Source organism: Bufo bufo, chromosome 2, assembly GCF_905171765.1.
Source record: "Bufo bufo chromosome 2, aBufBuf1.1, whole genome shotgun sequence".
Classification (NCBI taxonomy): domain Eukaryota; kingdom Metazoa; phylum Chordata; class Amphibia; order Anura; family Bufonidae; genus Bufo; species Bufo bufo.
The window spans coordinates 220,719,452-220,741,911 of NC_053390.1; the positions used below are offsets into that span (position 1 = coordinate 220,719,452).

The following is a 22,460-nucleotide window of genomic DNA, read 5'->3' on the forward strand; positions in this document are numbered from 1 at the left end:
TTCATTCCGTAGCTCCGCAAACAAATATATAACGTCACCTATTCTTGTCCTATTCAATAGACATTGTTACAATAGGTAAAAAAAAAACGGATGCGGCATGGATCCACGTTTTGCGGGCTGCAAAATACATGCAGTCGTGTAAATGGACTCATATAGTTGAAATCAAGAGGGCACATGGCCAGGTACATAAGTACATCGGCCGACCTTCATTTAGGGCTTCATTTAGACTGGAATTCCTCCTACTGCTAGAAAGAACAATCTCTGCATTGAAAAGGGTCCAGATAAAGGAAATTCTCACTATAAATCCAGGTTTATCAAAGAGACTCTGAAATAGTGTGCTGGGGGCGCATGCCAAATCGCCAGCCCACAAGATCTATTAAAGGACTGGAATTGCGATTTGGGCTTTAACAAAAGAACAATGTGCGATCCTAGACACCCCCCTAATGAAACATCAGGGTGAATGAAATTAAAACATTTGCCTCCCCGTCGGGGAATCGAACCCCGGTCTCCCGCGTGACAGGCGGGGATACTTACCACTATACTAACGAGGATTAGCTGTTGGCAGGCAGATCAGCATAGGTCTTGTTGCTGTATTCGGGCCTGTTCTTTTCAGTACATTCATAAATGAGATGTGTGGTGAAGTAATGAGGCGAACAGACGCCGATGAATAGAGTGACTCCTTCGCTACCAAAGGAACCAATTCTAGAATATTTCTGTATAAAGGTGGGGGTTTTTAAAAAAAAAAGAAAACTATGCCTCCCCGTCGGGGAATCGAACCCCGGTCTCCCGCGTGACAGGCGGGGATACTTACCACTATACTAACGAGGATTAGCTGGTAACTCAGCCGAAATGAAACACTGTAATGTTTCCTCAAGCAAATCATGTGACTGAACAGCTTCCCCTTATTACATGTTGTGTAATAATTACACAGCCCTAAAATCATGGGCTCCTATAGAACTTCTTGTAAGAAGACAAGCAGTAAGGACATACACAAGTAGATTATCGATGTTCCTCATAAAGCCATTTCACAGGAGTCATGTGTAGTAGGAAGGAAAAAAAAAAAACAACTGCCGAAACCCGGGATCGAACCAGGGACCTTTAGATCTTCAGTCTAACGCTCTCCCAACTGAGCTATTTCGGCTGACTGGTAAGTGCTCACAAATCTTTATGTAATGAATTTCAAGGCTCAGTTCAGAATATTTTAGGTAAGGATTTTGCGTCAAAAAGCTCATCAAAAGGTATGAGGAACGTCCCATTCATTTCAAAGGGGAACCTACATGTTGAACCATATGTCGTTTTTCTTTTTTCTGTTTGCAGTTATAAAAAAGAAGTGCCTCGTCTATTCTTGACATGGATTTTTCTTGGAATCCGTGTTCAGAGTTCCATTGGATTCTTCAGCAAAACCGGGCCAAAAAACGCGTTAAAAACACGGCAGGAAAAAAATCATAGGAATTTTTTTTCTTAAAAACCTGATGCGGATTATGCGACAAAATCCTGCCAGCAGCCTCCTCCTTTCTACCTGTCATTCATTTCAAAGGGAAACAGCTCTGAAGATGGCAGAACTGTGCCTTGTGGACATACAAAGGGTGTATTTAGTGGAAGAAATCTTCTGCAGTAACTGAATTCCGCCATGTGTGCTGCGGATATTCCACAAGGGATCTGCTACCTTTTTGCTGGCCCCGGTTTTTATGCAGATTGTATTGGACATTCAGCTCTGGATGACTGTGCAATCTTGAGCTGCAAAAAAAATAAGATAATAGATCAAGCCTCCCCGTCGGGGAATCGAACCCCGGTCTCCCGCGTGACAGGCGGGGATACTTACCACTATACTAACGAGGATTGGCTGTGGAAGCCAAGCCAAGCCCTCGTTTTCCTGTTCTAGTATGAAATGGTTTGTTCTGCTTTTACTGTTTACAATCACAAAGTTTCACTGCTGAGCATGAAGGGGATGTAGCTCAGTGGTAGAGCGCATGCTTTGCATGTATGAGGCCCCGGGTTCAATCCCCGGCATCTCCAGGGAACTTTTTTTTTTTTTTTTTTTTTCTGTGTACCTCTTCATCCAGCTTTTCTTAAAAATTCTCACTCCTCCCTGCGAGACCTGTGGTATCAGACATATTAAGGTTACATGCACACGACCGTTTTATGTTTTGCAGTCTGCAAATTTACAATCCGCAAAACACAGATGGGGTCCATGTGCGTTCCGCAATTTGCGGAATGGCGCGGACAGCCATTAATATAACTGCCTATTCTTGTCCGCAAAACAGACAAGAAAAGGACATGTTATATATTTTTTTGCGGACCACGGAACGGAGCAACAGATTCAGACAGCACATGCATCTTTTGCGGCCCCATTGAAGTGAACAGGCATCCAAGCCCAAAAAACTGCGGCTCGGAAGCGGACCAAAACAACGGTCGTGTGCATGAGGCCTAATGGTGAGTTCACACCATCATTCAACATTCACCATTTATCTATCCGTTCTGATCGGTCAGAAGAAAATATGCACATTTTTTTAACATAGATTTTTTATTTTATTTTTGTATTTAATTGGCCACAAGGAAACTTTAATCTTTTAAAAGTTTCTATTTATGCACAATGCAATGTTATTCTGTCAGTGCTATACTCAAGTGAAGGAAGTTGCCCAGCCTAAGGGCTCCATGCCTCTATTACGGACTGAAAACGGTGGGCTTGAATGCACTGGCCGTGTGCATGCAGATGCAATATCTTTTGTGGCACAGAACCACTGATCGGAAGCCCACAGAAACACTATATAGCACTTCTGTGGACTTTCAGGCCAGTGCCTCCGCACCGCAAAAGATAAGTCATGTTTTTATCTTTTGCCATATTTTGCAGATCACAGACCCATTCAAGTCAATGGGTCCGCAGCTGCAGCAGACTGCACACGGCCGATATCCGTGCATTGCGTACTGCTATGGCACAGAGCCCTTGCGTTCGTGGGCATGAGCCTTAAGGCCCTTTAGTGACCACTGTAAAAAGGGAATGGGTGGTCAACTAAGGTGTAAAGAAGAGAATTCCATAAAAAATGTTGAAATGGTTAATACTTATTTTTTATTTATTTTTTTACACTCCCTCCAAGTCAAGTATCAAGAGGGAAAATAATAGCATTCTGAATACAGAATGCTTAGTAGGTGATCAATTGAGGGTTAAAAAAAATTAACTCACCTTCTCCTCTTGTTCGGGTAGTTCCCGGTCTCTTCTTTACTTCTTTAATAATGAGCTGTGGGCTAAAGGACCTTTGGTGACGTCAGATCACATGCTCCAATCACATGGTCCATCACCGTGGTGATGGACCATGTGATCTGACGTCACCATAGGTCCTAGCCGGTAGTTCATCATTAAAGAAGTAAAGAAGAGACCGGGAACTACGCGAACAAGAGGAGAAGGTGAGTTAATTTTTTTTAACCCTCAATTGATCACCTACTAAGCATTCTGTATTCAGAATGCTATTATTTTCCCTTATAACCATGTTATAAGGGGAAATAATACAGTGAATAGACTGTCACCTAGCAACCATGCGTGAAAATCGCACCGCATCCGCACTTGCTTGCGGATGCTTGCGATTTTCACGCAACCCCATTCACTTCTATGGGGCCTGCGTTGCGTGAAAAACGCAGAATATAGAGCATGCTGCGATTTTCACGCAACGCACAAGTGATGTGTGAAAATCACTGCTCATGTGAACAGCCCCATAGAAATGAATGGGTCGGTATTCAGTGCGGGTGCAATGCCTTCAACTCACGCATCGCATCCGCGTGGAATACTCGCCCGTGTGAAAGGGGCCTTAAGGCCTCTTTCACAACACCGTATTTTTTTACCCGTTTACGGGCCGTTTTTTGCGGTCTGTATACGGAAGCATTAATTTCAATTGTTCCGCAAAAAATCGGAATGTACTCCATATGCATTCTGTTTTCGTATTTCCGTTCCAAGATAGAACATGTCCTATTATTGCCCGCAAATCACGTTCCGTGGCTCCATTCAAGTCAATGGGTCCGCAAAAAAACCGGAACACATACGGAAATGCAGCCGTATGTCTTCCGTATCTGTTTAGTTTTTTTGCGGAACCATCTATTGAAAATTTTATGTCCAGCCCAATTTTTTCTATGTAATTACTGTATACTATATATGACAAACGGAAAAACGGAACAGAAAAAAAGAACGGAACAACGGAACCGTGAAAAACAGAACGAAAAACCCATACGGTAATGTGAAAAAGAGGCCTTAACATAGTCTCAGACACTGAAGTAAAAAGGACTAAGGCCCACAACTACAACAATGCCAAGATGCTGGAAAAAGCACAGTATTGCTGATTTTCTAAGACATTCACCGTCAGCGGCTGAGGTGCACCTTGGACAAGACTCCATTCCATAATCTCCTCTGGAACTTCAGGAGTCCATGGCTTGATTTATTAGATACCTACTATAAAATCACCATAATCTCAGATATATTGTAGAGGGTAATACACTATCAAATCACCATAACACATAACTTTCTCTTTTAAAACTTACCGTAACTTTTTATAAACAATTTTATAAAATACAAAAAAAGAAAAAGTTAAAGCTTTTAGTATTTTATAAAAATTACTTAGTAAAAGTTATGTTTTATAGGATATACCTACTATACATGAAAAATGGAAGTCCTTCGCGAACATTTTTGATCAAATGTGTGTCGGGCCCATCTACCAACATCAATGTAATCCAGAATAATCCCTAGTTCTGTTAGCGTTATAGATTTGCACCTGTGACGATGTGCTAGTCTAAATTGTCTTGATGTGTGCCACCATTCTATCGCCGGGTTATGCCACTACCGCTATATGAACATTGTGCAAAAAATAACCACAGCCTTTAGAAAACTCAGTCATTTCTTTTATTTTTTGACAAAACATTCTTACACAACATGCAGAATAATTTGCTCATAAAAAAATCTTCCCAGGGCAGGAGACGTGGACCCCCTCCCACGTTGTGTTGCTTAATTTTTATTTTTTTGTGCTCCCATCATATTATACTGACTGTATCCACACACACTGGGCTCCAGATACTGAGAACTGACCCACTTCTTACTGAAGGAGACACAAGGCCACCCGCTCAGTACCCACACTGGGAGCTACTACCTCTAAATATCCATCGACTGGTGCGAGGTAACCAGAGGGGGGGGGGGGGTCTACATATACATATATGTCTACATATACATATACATATATACATTATATATATATATATATATATCTTAAAAATTGTTGCTCATAGCAAACAATCAGCGCTTGGCTTTTATTACTTAAACTAAAACCTTTTGATAAATTTGCTCCACTAAATACAAAAGACAAACTCAGCCGTGTACATTAAGTGGTCATACTGAGACAATGGAGCAGATATATCATAGCCCGGTGGTGTATGCTGCTCCCGATTTATGACGAGTGGTGTTCACATCATAATATATTAGATGCATCAGGAGGCAGTCCCATGTCAGGCGTAGATTTAAATGTTCTTCCACGCCAGAAAAAACTCGTCAGGAAAGTGACGAGACCGGCGGAGAAACGGCACTTGTGCAAAAAGTTTTGCATAAATGCGGTTGAAAAAGGTCACAAACGTGCAATTTTGGCATATCTTAATGATAAATCGGCTGCATCACTTTAAACCAGCATTAGTAAACGGAGTCATAAATGTAAAAATTTATTAGATGTGGAACTAAAACCTTCGTAGGAACTAGTAAAACAAAATCAACTACTAACAAGTCTTGTCATACATTCATCATACACCTCAAATTTGATATAAAAAAAGTTTTATTTCACTTTGTTATATACATATTGTACAATATGTAGCACATGATCTCATGGAAGATGTGACTTCAGTTACATTGTAACGATGTATGAAATGCCAAGGAGAGGGCAAGCCACACGACATGAAGAGAGAACAGCAGCCATCGCTGTATAATACAAGGCACTTGAGACGTTCCTTTAGATTCTTGAGACATGAACAATATCCGATAAGATTTTCTGATGGCTTCAAGAAGACACAGGCGGCCAGGCTTTGGTGACGTCTGCGTGTGCAGCTTCTGGAATCCACTGACAAAACGCATGTAAGAGGTCTGGGGAAGAAAATAGTTCATTTCAGTGTGTGTATATGTGAACAATAGAGTAAAAAGGGAACCATCAACCAATGCTAAACTAACGTCACCCACTATAGTTTTCAAATTAGTGATCAGGGTTTCATATACCCATAAAACATTGCAGCAATGCTTTCCCACCACATGGGTCTGAAAACATGCAACGTGCAATGGGGAAGTGTATCTTGGCAATGCCAGGACTTCAAACCATACACATTAGGCATAAATGCCGAGGAACACCCCCGACATATATGTTTAATATGCACAGTTCTATTGGCCAGACGCATACCAAAATATCGTTATCCATTTGGCTGGCAACTGAAAGCCCGAAAAAATCGAAACCACAAAGTGTAAATTTGCTTTGATTACAATGGAAGTAAATGGCAGATGTTCGCAATGGTGTAGACATAGCGGCTGGGGAATAGTTCCAGTGGCACTGGAAAGTGCTGCCTGAACTAAGAGCAAACCTGGCATAACCTACAGGGCTGCACAAAGATAACGTGTTCCTATATATTTCTATAAAAAAATCCAAAAGGATGCAGCAGTCTGTAGTCACAATGACCAAAGACCAATTGAAAAAATGTACAATGCAATAATAAAACAAATGCCAACAAAGCTGTACCTAGCCTTTGAAGGGGTTGTGCCACCTGGGACTTTGATGGAATATTGCTAGGATATTCCAATAAAGTGAGATGGGTGCGGGTCCCACCTCTGAGACCTGCATCTATCTCTAAAAAATAAAAGGAGAGTGCACCATGCATCCGTGGTGTGCCCTGCATTCATTTCTATGGGAGTTCTGGAAAAAAAAAAAAAAAAAAAACAGGTTGGGTTAGAGAACGGCCATTTTCTGCTCACTTTCGTGGGTCCCGTTCTGGATATAGGTGCAGGTCCCAGAGATAGGTGGCATATCACTAGATCCTATGTCTCATTTGAGACAATCCCTTTAAGACACATTAACTATCTCTATATGGGCTAGGCAGTCTTGAGATGTAAGCTTGAGAGAGTACCCAGTGACCAGGTGAATGGGGGCCTACGGAGACAAGTAATGTATAGCTTGGGAGCTTTTCTGGCACATAAGGCAAACAGACAATGCAAAATACAGTGTGAAAGCACCCTTCTTAACAGAGCCACAGACTGCAGACCACTATTTAAATACAAGAATCCTAGCTTATAAAGGCTTCTTGTGATCCATGCAATTACTATAATGGGGAATTTAGCTTAGTAGATTAAGGCGATGTCCTCATGTACGGAAAATTCTCTAAATCTCATCCACACGCGGAGGAAAAACAGCTGCTTAAGCACCGAGATATAAGATGTGCTTTAAACCCATAGAATGTCTATTCTTTCGGCAGATTTTCACATGGTGAAATTAGCGTTAAAGCGGTGATAAAAAAACTGTGACAAAATCCACACATAAAACATAGGGTTGTTGCGGGTATCGAAATTTCGATATCCAATCGATACTTTTGTCCCGGTAACTATACGATACCGGGATTTCCATTTTTTCGATACTAGCCTGCTCTGCTGCGCAGTCTAGTATCACAGAACATGAGCGCACTGCTGTGAGCGCGCTCATGTTCCCTCAGCAGCACAGGGGAGAAGGAAGCAGTTTCTACCTTCCCCTGTGCCGCTGCCACCAATGGGGAGAGAGGGGCGGGCGCACTGCACACTCAATGATAGGAGGACCTTTAATGGGTCGGACTTTAAGTTAGCAGGACATGTAGAGCGGCGCCCAGGGATCTCCCTGCACCTACTATTATTCCTGGGCGCCGCTCCGTTCGCCCAATGTGCCCCCGTTACAGTCTCCTGCTCCGTATGCTAATTACTACTATAGGAGCGATGGGGAGGAGACAATCGCAGCTCAGGGAGAAGGAACGCCCACTAGAGAAGCTGATGTCTCCTCCCCATCGCTCCGATAGTACTTATCAGCATACAGAGCAGGAGCCTGTAACTGGGGCACAGTGGGCAAACGGAGCCCAGGAATAATAGTAGGTGCAGGGAGATCACTGGGCGCCGCTCTACTAAGTCCGGACCCAGGAAAGATAGTCTTTAACTTTTAATACAGGAGGCGGGAGCCGGCAGCAGAATTACATTGCCGGCACCCTGCCTCTGACAGGGAGATGCGATCAGCGGCAGTTAACCCCTCAGGTGCGGCACCTGAGGGGTTAACTGCTGCTGATTTGCTGCCAGTACCCGCCTCCTGTATTAAAGGTTAATTATCATTGGTGGCGCAGTGCGCCCGCCCCCAGTATTAGAAGCATTGGTGGCGCAGCGCCCCCTCCCCCCTCAACCCCCCCCAGTATTAAAATCATTGGTGGTAATGGCCACAGGGACCCCTCTCCCCTCCTCATTGGTGGTGCAGTGGCAGCTTCTGATCGGAGCCCCAGCAGTGTAAGCCTGGGGCTCCGATCGGTTACCATGGCTACTGAAGCCCTGGCTGCCATAGTCAGCTCCCTGCTGCTGTGTGCACAGAGCACAGAGCAGCAGGGACAGTGTGAAGTCCTATTCACCCTGATAGAGCTCTATCAGGGTGAATAGGACAAGGGATGAAAAAAAATCCCAGGTTCTAGCCCCTAAGGGGGAAATAGTTATTTAAAAAAAAAAAAAAAAAAAGTAAAAAAAAAACAAAAACACCAAAATATTAAGTATAAATTATATATAAACAATAAATAAACATATTGCGACGTACGGAAAGTCCAAACTATTAAAATAGAAAAAAATCTATGCGGTGAACGCCGGAACAGAAAAAACTTAATAAAAACTGTGTGATTCGCCATTTTTTAAAAAGGCGGAATGCACGTGGCTTTTTGGCTTATTTTTTTCCGCGTGGTATCGAATGGTATCAAGTATCGCAATACTTTTTTATGGTATCGAAATCGAATCTAAAATTTGGTATCGCAACAACTCTAGTAAAACATGCAGACTTTGACACAGATTTGTCACTGAATTTTTAAAGGGAGTCTGTCACCAACCTGACCGGTTTTAAACCGATCACATAGTTCAGTGGGACACAAAGACATGACACAGATGTTACCTTTGTTTAATTTTTCAGATCATCCAAATCGCCCATTTTTATGATATGCTAATGAGTCGTCGCAAGTGCCCAGGGGCGGAGAGTTTGCTGAAAGTGCCCAAGTTCCCCCGCCTCACTCGCGCCTAACTCCGCCCCTCAGAAAGCTCAGGCCAGCCCTGTGGCTCTGTGACATCATATTTCCCTATAGGCCGTTCGTGCATCGCAGAGGCACATTGATATGCAGTGCGCATGCACTGATTTTACGCCAGTAACTGGTGCATGCGCACTGCATATCTCTGTGCCTCTTCCCACTGTGGGCAGAACACTGCGCATGCCCGGGCCCGGCAGCGATGCGCGAATGGCCTATAGGGATATATGAAGTCACAAAGCCACAGGGCTGGCCGGAGTTTACTGAGGGGCGGAGTTAGGCGCGAGTGAGGCGGGGGAACTTGGGCACTTTCAGCAAACTCTCCGCCCCTGGGCACTTGCGACGGCTCATTAGCATATCATAAAAATGGGCGATTTGGATGATCTGAAAAATTAAACAAAGGTAACATCTGTGTCATGTCTTTGTGTCCCACTGAACTATGTGATCGGTCTAAAACCAGTGAGGTTGGTGACAGACTCCCTTTAACGTACATTTTCCCGTCCCGTGTGGAAGGCACCTTTATAATGTCGATACAAACACATCCTGGAACAGAAAACAGGCATAAAAGAAGAATCAAAGACAACACAAGAACAAAACTTACACTTGGGGTCATTTTTCCAGGCTGCAAGTAACGAGGACAGATTGTCTGCCTTTTCAGAAACCAAGGCTTTCAATAAAATTTCTGTTCTAGGCTGAAGCCTGTGAAGAATATAAAGATTTCACGTTAAAATGACCAACACAGAACAACTGCATAACAAATATACTATTGCCTGCACTTCCTAATAAGAGAACCCCTATGTGGAAACCTCAGCCACTGCTTCTACACGTGGTAACAGAATGAATGCCACAAATAAAGTTGTGGCTGCATCGTTGACTTGGGACTGGAGTGAGGTGGAAAGCTGCAGCACATTTCGGAGACAATGTAGTGGTGCTGCAGAGAAACTGAATACGTTCCCCTCACAGGTTACAGGTAAATCGCTGAGAATTCTAGCATTGAGACACCATGTAATCAGCTAATCATCAGGGGGTCAAATTAATTAGTATGATGACATATTAAAGGGGTTGTGTCACCAGATATGTCGCAATAAAACCATCTCAGCGGAGACATGTGCGCTTGACATCGTTGTCTTGGACGCTTGGTCCTATATTCCTAGGTGCACGCATTCTTGAGAAAACTGATGTAAAAATAAGCCTCTAGGAGCAACAAGGGAGGTGCCGTTGCACCTCGTTGCTCCGCTCATGGCCTTCACCTTTCATTGCTCCTTGGTGCTCAATTGCATATTATAAAACATCAATTTTCTCAAGCAAGTGGGCACCTAGGAAGATGGGACCCTGATGTTCAACTTTGTCAAGTGCAACGTTTCTAATGACAGAACCCATTTAAAAGCCAAAACGCACTAACACCATAGCAATGATTGCAGTTCAGTCACTTACTTGGCCCACGTTTTAAGCATTGTCACAGGGCTTGATAGTAAAATACTGTTGTAGGAGCCCAGTTTTTTGATCACCTGAAATAAAGACAAAAGTGGATTATTTGGAGCAGGGGTGCACAACATTTTCTGGTTTAGGGGTCGCATTGTCACATTGCTCTATTGCAAGGGGCCGCAAAAACAAAAACAAAAAAATAAACACGTACGATTAGATGTGCTGATGATAATCGTGCATGTTTCATTCAGATGAAGGATGCAAATTAGCTGAGATATGAGGAGGCACTAGGACCGTTATCAGGATGAGCATTATTATGAACACTTGTTCCCAGTAATTGGCCTGAAAAGTGTGCAGTGTAACAGGGTCGTAAAGGGGTTGTGTCACTTCAGCAAGTGGCATTTATCATGTGGAGAAAGGTAATACAAGGCACTTACTAATGTATTGCGTTTATCCATATTGACTCCTTTGCTGGCTTGATTAATTTTTCCAGCACATCATACACTGCTCATTTCCATGGTTACGACCACCCCCTGTAATCCATCAGCGGTGGCTGTGTTTGCACACTATAGGAAAAAGTGCCGATCTCTCTGGTGGCCGGGACCTTGAGAGCTCACATAGGCTGGAGCTTTTTCCTACAGTGTGCAAGGACGGCCACCGCTGATGGATTACAGGGTGGTCATAACCATGGAAACGAGCAGTGTATAACGTAATGGAAAAATAAATCCAGCCAGCAAAGGAGGCAATATGGACAATCACAATACATTAGTAAGTGCCTTGTACTAACTTTCTCTACATGATAAATGCCATTTGCTGAAGTGACAAAACCCCTTTAAGAGGCGACATTTCCTTCCATCCTGCTTCCTATTCATAAATCAGCGCTCACCTGTTAACCCCAAAAAAAGGCCTTAATGACTAAAAACTATTTTGTGATTAGTGCACATGCTGACTTTAACAGTTGTAACTTTTTTTATTAGTTGACCAATCAAAATAACTTTTGCAGCATTTTTTAGATGACACATAGGGCTTATTAAATATATGTTTTATATTTTTTTTTTTCAAACTGTAGTTTGTTATTCTTGAAATATGCAAACTGACACCAAAAGTTCCATGTGAATGGCAACAGGTAGGAAAATGGGTATCTTATTTTTTTATTTTTTAATATATTTTTTCCACACCCAAGGGGTCATTAAAATACCTCTGGAGGACACCACCGTTTTGTTTTTTGCACTTTTAATTATCATCTTTTATTTGTGTTTTATTATATTTAATTATTTTTACCATTAGTTTCTTATTTATTTCATATATTTTTGCCACATAATATGTCCCCCAAGAATCATTAAAAGACCTCTGGGGGACAATAACACTTTTTTAGCTTGCACTTTTTAACTTTTATTTTTTTGTTTGCATTTTATTATTTTTTCTTACTTCTTTTTGAAAATATATTTTTGCTACATAATATATCCCTCCAAGAGGTCACTGAAACTGGGTCCAATACAAGAAGTGCCTTAGCTGCTTTCTCTATTCACTACACAGAGCTCACTCTGAGAAGGCAGAAGCAATAACAAATCGCTTCTTTCTTCTACGCCGTTTACTCATCTCGCTTAAGGATGGTTTCACACTATGTTCTATTTTGCGCTTCAGCAATCCGTTTAAATGGCATTAAAACGAAAAATAACGGAATCGGTCAAATGGAATGCAAAACATAGAAGTCTAAAGGAGAAAAAAATGAAAGTTGCATTCCGTCACGGTTCCGTTATCTAGGACGGAAAAAAATAATAATAATCCTGTCGACAGGACTTTTGTTTCCATCCTAAATAACGTAAGCGTGACAGAATGCAGTTTTCTGTTTTTTTCTTCCTCCATAGACTTCTATAATGGCGAATCAAAACAGAATGCTTTCCGTTTGGCCAATTCCGTTTTAATCATATTTAAACAGATTGCTAAAACAGAAAATAGAACGGTAGTGTGAAACAACCCTAAATCCAGCGTCATGCGGCGCTCCAGTTAGATACACAGCTCATCGGACCCATGATTTACAGTATGTAATTAAGCACAGGGTGGACAAATAAAGAACTATATTTTAATACCTTTCCTTCTAGTAAAAACTTAGCAAAATACTTGTAGCGCTCTAAACCTTCTGGGTAATCAACCTCCACAGCAGCCAGCTGCCATCCAACACGATCTGAGGTAGAAAAAAAAAGAGTCACTAAGAAGCACATATAAATGATATACGAGAATCTACTAAAGCCTGGTTCACATGACAGTAACTCAAGGAAAGGAGAATAACAATTATACTCTGAAATAACAATGCCCACACTGTCTTTCTCAAAGTGGCAAATGATCATGGGAATAAGCTGCTGCCAGACACCTCAGATGGTGCCTTATCCACTGGAGAACAAAGGATTGGGATGTTATAATTCAACATGCCTGATACTTTCTCCCCCCCATCCAACACCTGCAGCATGAACATAAGTTGATCATCTAATACACATTATATGATCCGGGGGTTCAGCTGACATTAGTCTAAGGCCTCTTGTACACGACCGTATGGCTTTTTCAGTATTTTGCGGTCTGCAAAAAACGGATCCGCAAAAAATACGGATGATGTCCGTGTGCATTCAGTTTTTTGCAGAACGGAACAGCTGGCCCCTGATAGAACAGTACTATCCTTGTCCGTTATGCGGACAATAATAGGACATGTTCCATCTCTGAACGGAACAACAGAAATACGGAAACGGAAGGCATACGAAGTACCTTCCGTTTTTTTTTTGTGGATCCATTGAAATGAATGGTTCTGTATACGGAACGCAAAAAACGGAACGTAAACGGGAAAAAAAAACTAAAACGTTTGTGTGCAAGAGGCCTAATAGGTATGTCCACTTTCAGTCTGGTAAAAAAAAAAAAAAGTCAAATAACCCTCACAAAAATAAAACCTGCACACTTGGATTTTGAGAGTTGTTGCTGCTGCTGCAGTAGTAGTAAAAGAGAGCTGTAGATCTACATCACCTGTCATCAAAAGTACAATATGTAGAGATTAAAGGCTCACTGAGTTTTCAAAAAAGTTTGATGTGTTTTAGAGATATCAAAAGTTTAATTGGTGTAGAGCTGAGTGCTGAGACTCCGACCAATCCCTAGAACGAGGAAAGAGACTTGTTAACGCATCGCGCTCTCTCTCCTCGCTGAAGGAGAGGGGCTCAATAGAAGTCTATAGACCTGCCTCGATTCTATCCTCTGCAGCGGGGAACGACAACGATTCTCTCTCCTCGTTCTAGGGATCGGTCAGGGTTTCAGAACTCTGACCTCCATCAATCAAAACTTTTGTTATGTCTCTATGAAAACTCAATGACCCTTTAAGGATTATCTTTGAACTAAGAACAGATCTCAAGTTATGTCCTAATACACATACAGAAGGTGCTTTGTCTGTGACACTTCACTCTTCCTGTTGCTTCACAGTAAAAAGGAGGAGGGTCTTCCAGCGGGTCTCCGTAATGACAATACTGGGGAAGCAAGGCAGGAATCCACTCTGGCTCAATTGAAGAAACACCTACAAGCAAAAGACATTCAAAATGACTCCTACATTATCAAAATAGCCAATACTGAAAGAAAACAAAAAGGTCCGCAAGAATGAGCAGGCAGAACAACAGTGCAGCTGCTTTCACACTTACAATTCTGACCCTTTGAAAATGAAGCCAAAATAATACAAAGTCACTGTGATCAGGTTTTGGACAGTAACTTTACAAACCTGATTTGAAGCATCTGACAACTTATATTTCCAGCAAGAGCAAATATTAAAAGGCAGAATGCACCCTTGATGATAACTACACAAGAGGGAAATAGAAACATAATCACCAGGTAAACCTGCTTGTTACCTTTCATGTACATTTTGGTGGTTTCCAAAATTTCCTGGAAAACTACAAAATCAGGAAGTTGTTTGAAGAGAGAAGAATTTGGATGGATAAAAACTGGATCTTCAAGAAGAGGAGTCTGGAAACAAGAAAAAAATCACGTTATTGACGCGCTCAAGCATATGAATCCTGGGAGAGACTTCCATAAACTTGTTTTTTTGTCATCTTTCTTCTCTCTCTCTCTCATTTAGCCCATAATAAAAGGCTATGCTGTAATAAATAACATATAATAACAATAAAAGGCCTTATTATATTAAGAATAGTGTTTTTTATTTTTTATTTAGAAACCCGACAACTATTACTGGTTTATTCACAGGCACAATATAGGATTATAAAGAAACCAGCAATATTTAGAAGCCTAAAAACATTACTCTCAATATGATAAGAATATAGAGTCTGATTATGGGTTAAATGTGGAAGAAAAAAAAAAAATCTGAAATAAAATAAAAAAAATTGAAATTTCTCCCAGGATTTAAACCTGGGATCTCTACATGCAAAATGATGCACTTACCCCAAGCTATAGCATTTCCACATATAGATGCAAGTTTTTTTCTATGCTTATAAGCAAACACATATTACTGGTGTCTTTATAATCATATATTGTGCTTATGTATAAAGCAGTAATATGTATATTAGCCATCAGTGTGGTGAAGCTATAGTACATAGTGTATATGATAGATGTTAGGACACAGCTCTGCCCTCAGCATGTCTACCCCTGTCAAAGAATTCAGCCCACCTCCTGGTGCTCCAACTACTCATTTGCATATGAAAAAAACACACGTTTCTCTGCGGCTGTTTAACATACAGACAAAAGAAAGGCATCGTTTTAATCAGTATGACGACCAGGCAGTATGTCTGGTTTAATAGGGCTGATCATGGTGACAGTGCCACTTTAACAGAGTTGGCCCAAAATACTGTGGACACTAAACAAAGGCGATCAATCATCGGATGATGATAATAAAACTTAAAGGGCTTCTGTCAGCCCACTAAACCGTTTTTTTTTTTTTTGTTTAATAATAATCCCTACACTGCGATCTCTGCATACATAAGTAAAATAATAATTTTCGTTCAGTAGAATTTGATAAAATGCTATTTTTATAATATGTAAATTACCTTGCTACCAGCAAGTAGGGCGGCTACTTGCTGGTAGCAGCCACATCCTTCGACCCTAATGACGCCCTGTTTTCATTCAATATCTGGCGCCTGCGCCATGGCCGTACCGATCTTCAATCTGCGCAGGCGCACTGAGAGGCGGCCGCTCGCTCCTCAATGCGCCTGCACCGGGTGTAGATGTGACGCCATCGGCGCAGGCGCATTGAGGATGGAGCGGCCGAGCGAGTGGCCGTCTTTCAGTGCGCCTGCGCAGATTGAAGATAGGTACGGCCGCGACGCAGGCGCCAGATATTGAATGAAAACAGGCAGGGCCAGCAGAGAACGATTCCGTTCCCTGGCCCTGTCAATCACAATGCGGAGGGGGCGTCATTAGGGTCGGAGGATGCGGCTGCTACCAGCAAGTAGCCGCCCTACTTGCTGGTAGCAAGGTAATTTACATATTATAAAAATAGCGTTTTATCAAATTCTACTGAACGAAAATTATTATTTTACTTATGTATGCAGAGATCGCAGTGTAGGGATTATTATTAAACAAAAAAAAAAAAAAGACGGTTTAGTGGGCTGACAGAAGCCCTTTAAAGGGATATTAAGGTTAAAGAAAGTTATCCCCTATCCAAAGGATAACTAGGGTATAACTATTAGATCGGTGGGGGTTCTACCGCTGGCGCCCTCACCGTTCATTTTTATAGGAGTGCCAGAGATAGTCTCGGGTATACCTTCCGTGGATAGGGGATAACTTTCTCTAACTGTAATACTCTAAGTATAGAAAGAAAGCCACAGCTGTCTCTTTCTTACAAGAATTTTGCTTTGTTTGAATAGAAACCTAGTACTGAATTATCACATCTTAAGCATCCAATGAATAATGGGCCCACAGGGTAGCTGAGGGGAAGGGGTTCGGGTTATTGGTTTAAACGTGACTGATCATATAATCCTAATTTTAAACCCAGCACGATAGCTATACCGGGTGATATTCTGTTTATGTTGCTGAAAAGTTTACAAAACCACTGGATAAGATTTTTAATGCAATGGAAACGTTTGCACACCTTATATGCATTCCTCCATGCGTCATCAAGAAGTTCTTCAGGACGAATCCGTCTAGCTATGTGATCACCCAAACCAGACATCACTATCTGCCTCAGGTAATTCACTTGGCTCTCTGAAGGGGGTTGCATCTTGGAGTCAAGGAAAATGGAGACGTCGGGGCACAAGGAATTGACTGTGGATGGGAGAGGACACTCAGATGACTATAAAAATGACACATGACTAAGGAGTCTGAACTGCCCCCTACCTGCTGTGGTTAACTGTCCTCTTAAACGTCTTATCTCCATCATGGCTTTAAATCTGAGGCCATTACGTTCACAAAATGTTGGCGTTAGTCCGGAGTATTCACATGCACCCACAGCTCCTGCAAAAGGAAAACAATCAAAACACGTATTATATACTGCAACTGAACTATGCCTATGAACTATTACTACTAATTATCCAGAATACAGGATCACACATAGCAAATCCAACTATTTCTTTGTCACAATCAAAATATCTATTCTTCTGGTACATTTCTTTCTTTCCTTTAAATTGAAACTCATTGGGGCAGATTCATAAAGTGTCTAAGCAAAAATAAAAAATACATTTCTTTGTTGCCCATAGCAACCACAGCACACCTTTCATTTTACCAGAGTACAGAAATAAAAACTTGGTTGCCATAGACAGTTTTTCTTTTAGACAGCTTTGATAAATGAGACCCACTGTGGTTCACATGGAAGTCACTTTTCAGACAAGGCCTGTGGGTGCCAGCACTGGATCTATACGCTTTTGTGCCGATGCAGCCGCATACAGGGAGATAAGTATGTGAGCCTAGCACCGTATCCGTATCAAAAATGACTCGAAGTATACTTTTTTCATCTAATGCTCCATCACAGGTAGCAGTGGATGTTTTAGCCATGGCCTACAAAAGGCAATGTCGCCATCAGGTCAGTGTGCTTACATCCTCTCATTCATGTGGTGACCACAGTGTTCACTGACTGTTCTACAGAATCATCTTTTGTAGTTTGGGGGGAAAATATGGCCACACAACACATTATGGAAACAAACATCCTGCTAGACACCAAACTCTCCTCTAAGTGCATACCTAGCATAACCATAAGATCCCCAAGTTTCTGGGCAGGGCCCTGTCCTGCCCATATCTTCTGCATCTGCAACACTCGGGCCTTCTTGCCTTTTAATACTACATTTTCTTCATCATTAAGGGCTGGCCTAAATACAAAAAGGGACAAATGATATAACAGTCCACTAAATGTGTTACATAATTAGTTCATACTTGTTGGCAGGCTTCACTGGATTACAAGCAGCATCCTGCTAATGGCTGTACTAGCAATAAAGGCTCTTTATAACCCAAAGTGCCCGACAACATACATACAAAAGGTATAAAAAGAGCATAGTCTTCTAAAACAGTGCAAAGAGCAATACCTACAATGTACCACAACCATAAAGACAACTCATTAGATTTAGGACTCATGCACACGATCGTTGAGTTGGTGCGCATTCGAGCTGCAGTTTTTGCGGCTCAGATGCGGACCCATTCACTTCAATGGGGCCGCAAAAGATGCAGACAGCACTCCGTGTGCTGCCCGCATCCGTTGCTCCGCAAAAAAAAAAAATAACATGTCATATTCTTGTTAGTTTTGCGGACAAGAATAGGCATTTCTACAATGGGCCACCCGTTCAGTTCCGCAAATTGCAGATGGCACACGGGCGGCTTCAGTTATTTTGCAGATCCGCGGTTTGCAGATCGCAAAAAAAACGGAACGGTCGTGTGCATGAGGCCTTAGCTGGTGACTTTTTTGCCCACACAATAGTATACTGAAGTGGATACAGAATGACGACTAAATCTCAATAACAAATATAATACCTACTGAAATAATTTAATCACTGAACTTGGCATAATGTAATTACATCAAGAGAGACAATATATGTGCTAAATATGGATTCAACAGTGAAGAAGATTGTCAAGGTATCTGTCACCTACCTGTTAAGCTCCTCAAACAGCTCTCTAACAGTCATGGCTGCCACAATAGTAATAACATATGGTAAGCAATCGTGCTGTTTCCCCAGAGCAAGCATTTTAGCATATCGCGGTGCAACTGGAAAGGATGCCATGGTCCTTCCTAGGGGTGTGATTGGACAACTAAGCTTAGCTTTCTGCATCACTGTTAGTCTGTAAGAATATGAATATTTAATGTTATTTGCAGTGATTCATTAAATTTTTAGATGGTCAGACATTGACAGGGGTTGATACTGATGACCCATCATCAGGGTAGGTCATCAATATGAGATAGGTGGGGGTCCGAGACCTGGCACCTCTACCGATCAGCTGTTATGCAGCCACCAATGCTGGAAACAAAACAAGGGATGGAGCCAGAAGTAGAAGGTTCGGTCCACCATGTAGCCGCAATAGTACTTTGAATTAGGCTGTCTGGGATCAGTATAAATGGGTCTAGTATTGTCCACAGACTACCATGATTACTGCAGCGCACCCAGATTCAAATGAATGGGACTGTGCTGCAATATTAAACATGGCCAACTGAAATGGTACTGTTCCTGGAGAAAAGGGTAGACCACTATAAATTTGTGTATCTCATCAGTATCCTCATTGCAATTGGAGAATCAGTAATATTATGGTCATACCTGCCAGTTTTGAGGGGCTCCACCAATGCTCCAAGAGCAATTAATAACTCCTCTGCTGCTATCAAAGAATCAGTCGAAGGTGGCGTGGGAAAAGGGAAATTTACCACCTGAAATCAAATCAATAGGAGGGAAAAGGAGGACATTTATTCCAACTGTAGCCATACACCTCAGATAGCTGTTGGCCAAATGCTCGTTTGGCCGACAGCTAACCTTTAGTGTTCTCTGCTACACAAGTTATTATGTAGCATTATCTGTGTTCAGCCATTTACCTGGAAAAAAATCGAATTACTTTCATAATACAGTACAACTATTTGTCTCTCACCTTTTCAATGTTCAAATCTTTCATCTGGAGAACTAAATCTTCTACAGGACGTCTTGTTATTTCAGGTTGGGAAAACTGTTCAAAGTCACTGAAGACGGCTGAAGAGTACAACCTACATGTGTGAGTTAAGTGGAAATTCGGAGTTATATGAACAGTAGGATTATTGGCATAATTCTCAAAAATATTAGGCTAAGTTCACATCTCTGGTAACCTGATAGGGAAGTGAAGAGCCTGCTGGAGTTCACTGGATCGGCACTGCCAGACACTGCTGTTCACCCCCGGACCCCATAGACCAGTGGTCACCAATCTTCGGCACTCCAGATGTAGTGAAACTACAACTCCCAGCATGCTCTATTCACTTCTATTGGAGTTCTTAACACAGCTAAGCAAGTGTGCATGCTGGGAGTCAGTTTCACCACAGCTGCAGTGCCAAAGGTTGCTGATCCCTGCCATAGACTATAATGGGATCAGGCAGTGTTCCCACATGAGTGCTGGGTTTCGACTAGACAAAAACTGTTGCATGCAGGCTGTTTTTGTATGGCCAAAACCCGGCACTTATGACAAAAATCAGACGGATTACAATATGTCATCCAATGGTGAATGTCAGTATCCGGCAACGAACTCCAGCAGGCTCTGCTGGATCAGGTTACTGGAGATGTGAACTTAGCCTTATTAGAAAAAATTAAAACAAACGTCAGCAAATTTAGGTGCTGGTTAGGATATGACTGAATATACTGGGAGCATGCTAGTGATATAATCTGAAAAAAGACCTAGTTAAAAGGGGTTATCCGGGCTTCGCTGCTGTCTATGGCAAAGCAGCAGCGAACTGGAAGAAAGACGGCACGTGCACAAAGCGTGCACCGTCTCCTTATACAGCTGATTGGCAGGGGTGCCGGGTGTCGGATCCCCGATCTGATATTGATGACCTATCCTGAGGATAGGTCTTCAATATTAAAAGCCCAGACAACCCATTTATAGCAGACATGCTTACCTGTAAAATCCTTTTCTCGCTGAGTTCATTCAGGAACACAGAAGACCAACGGTATAGCTGTTGCCGCTAGGAGGCGATACTAAGCATAAAAAGTGTTAGCTCCTCCTCTCAGCTATATCCCTCCTGCAGACACTGAGCTAATCAGTTTATGCAAAAGCAGTAGGAGCAGTCAGGAGAAGCCAACAGAACACAATTAAAAGGAAGAAAACCGGAGATGGGTCATCATCAAGAACCAGAAGGACCCATCTAGGAGAACCAGCAATGTACAAACAGGATGGGAGCGGTGTCCTCCCAATGAACTCAGCGAGAAAAGGATTTTACAGGTAAGCACAAAAAATGCAATTTTCTCGCTCGTATCATTGGGGGACAAAGAAGAGCATGAGACGTTAAAGAGCAGTACCATGGGAAGGGAACAAGAACAGAACGAATCCAAGGCCGGTCATAAGGCCCCGCACAGAAATGCGGGGGAAAAAATAAAATAAAATAATCACACCAGGAACCCTGAAAAGGGACAGGAATACCCATTACCCGGAAGACCAGCCAGAGAGCAGCTGAATACGCAGAGGCTTGGGCTGGGCAGAAGAAAGAACAGCCCAGGGAATATAAATCACGACTTAGGAGACTTCAGAAGAAGTGGAGAGCACACAGAATATCCACAAGGTGGACAAGAATGAAGACTAGACAGTCACCAAAAGCAATGAAGCGATTGCGGAAAATACAGGAGAACAAAAGTGACAAAACTTGCCCCCCATGCTGTCGCCGTAGTAGATTGTAGAGGCAATGCGGTACATGTAAAGGGAACAAGGCGCTAAGCCAGCACTATACAAATAGGTAGGTTATACCAGGTAAAGAAAACGTTCTAATGTCCAGCAGAAGTGAGCAAACCCCTCAGCCGCAGCGTGTCATGGCAGAACGTAAGCAAAGTACCCCATGTGGAAGAAGGAAATGTAGACACAATCACAACTAGAACTAGCGAGAAGGCACCATGCCTAGAAGGAGGAGTGCGGTGTAGATACCGCCAGAATGTCAGGGCCGATACTCCACATGGAGGAAGGGGATGAGGAGAAAACTATAAATGTAGTGTCTCCCGCCCATGCGTCATGTAAGCCGCAGTTGAAGGATGAACGCAAAAATTCCCCCTGGGAAGGATTCACGCAGTAGAAGCCTGATTAGCTCAGTGTCTGCAGGAGGGATATAGCTAAGAGGAGGAGCTAATACTTATTTTTTGCTTCGTGTCGCCTTCTAGTGGCAGCAGCAATACCCATGGTCTTCTGTGTCCCCAAATGATACGAGCGAGAAATCTCATGTTGACACACACGGATGTTATGAACTTAAAGGGTACCTTATTTCAGGAAACATCTGACATGTCATCCTGATATGTCAGAGGTTTTGATTGGTGGGGTCTGAGTGCACAGGCCCCCACCAAGTGCTAATACGAAAGAGCAAAATAATCCAGTTAAGAGCTTTCCCGCTTTGGCTTCGATTGGATCTGCCAGGCTCCAGTTGGAGAAGGTAGTAAGCAGTCTATGGGCCACAAAAAATCTGTACAACACTTCCTTGGCTCTCCATGTAGACCTGAACTGAAGGGGCACAGTAGCCAGCGGAGCACTCCTGCCCCTTTATTATAAAAAGGACTGTAACAAGTTAACAAAATGTCATCATAAAATTAAGTGGACAACAATCAATTTCAGTGCATTTCTACAATAAGATCTACAGTGATATTCACAAACAGAACCCC

At 42.3% G+C, this 22,460-nt stretch overlaps 1 protein-coding gene and 5 non-coding genes across 7 annotated transcripts in view; 1 reads left to right on the plus strand and 5 right to left on the minus strand.

The window, feature by feature from the left end:
* Positions 1–479: 479 nt before the first annotated feature.
* On the minus strand, positions 480–551 carry TRNAD-GUC. Its single transcript has one exon. It is a non-coding gene; the product is annotated as a tRNA-Asp (tRNA).
* Positions 552–756: 205 nt separating this feature from the next.
* Positions 757–828, minus strand: TRNAD-GUC. Its single transcript has one exon. It is a non-coding gene; the product is annotated as a tRNA-Asp (tRNA).
* Positions 829–1,068: 240 nt separating this feature from the next.
* Positions 1,069–1,141, minus strand: TRNAF-GAA. Its single transcript has one exon. It is a non-coding gene; the product is annotated as a tRNA-Phe (tRNA).
* Positions 1,142–1,767: 626 nt separating this feature from the next.
* Positions 1,768–1,839, minus strand: TRNAD-GUC. The gene has a single exon. It is a non-coding gene; the product is annotated as a tRNA-Asp (tRNA).
* A 105-nt stretch (positions 1,840–1,944) lies between these two features.
* TRNAA-UGC lies at positions 1,945–2,016 on the plus strand. The gene has a single exon. It is a non-coding gene; the product is annotated as a tRNA-Ala (tRNA).
* Positions 2,017–5,294: 3,278 nt separating this feature from the next.
* Positions 5,295–22,460, minus strand: part of DHX37 (DEAH-box helicase 37) — a 39,322-nt gene continuing 22,156 nt past the window's right edge. For both annotated transcript variants that reach the window (XM_040416229.1, XM_040416230.1), the window contains exons 17-28: positions 19,732–19,843; positions 19,410–19,516; positions 18,751–18,939; positions 17,854–17,978; positions 17,014–17,130; positions 16,769–16,941; positions 14,577–14,691; positions 14,114–14,251; positions 12,795–12,889; positions 10,714–10,787; positions 9,881–9,978; positions 5,295–6,100 (exon numbers count right to left, since the gene is read on the minus strand). In XM_040416229.1, the coding sequence (XP_040272163.1) occupies positions 6,018–6,100; positions 9,881–9,978; positions 10,714–10,787; positions 12,795–12,889; positions 14,114–14,251; positions 14,577–14,691; positions 16,769–16,941; positions 17,014–17,130; positions 17,854–17,978; positions 18,751–18,939; positions 19,410–19,516; positions 19,732–19,843 (1,426 nt within the window). In that variant the 3' untranslated portion in view covers positions 5,295–6,017. The remainder of the gene's footprint in view (positions 6,101–9,880; positions 9,979–10,713; positions 10,788–12,794; positions 12,890–14,113; positions 14,252–14,576; positions 14,692–16,768; positions 16,942–17,013; positions 17,131–17,853; positions 17,979–18,750; positions 18,940–19,409; positions 19,517–19,731; positions 19,844–22,460) is intronic.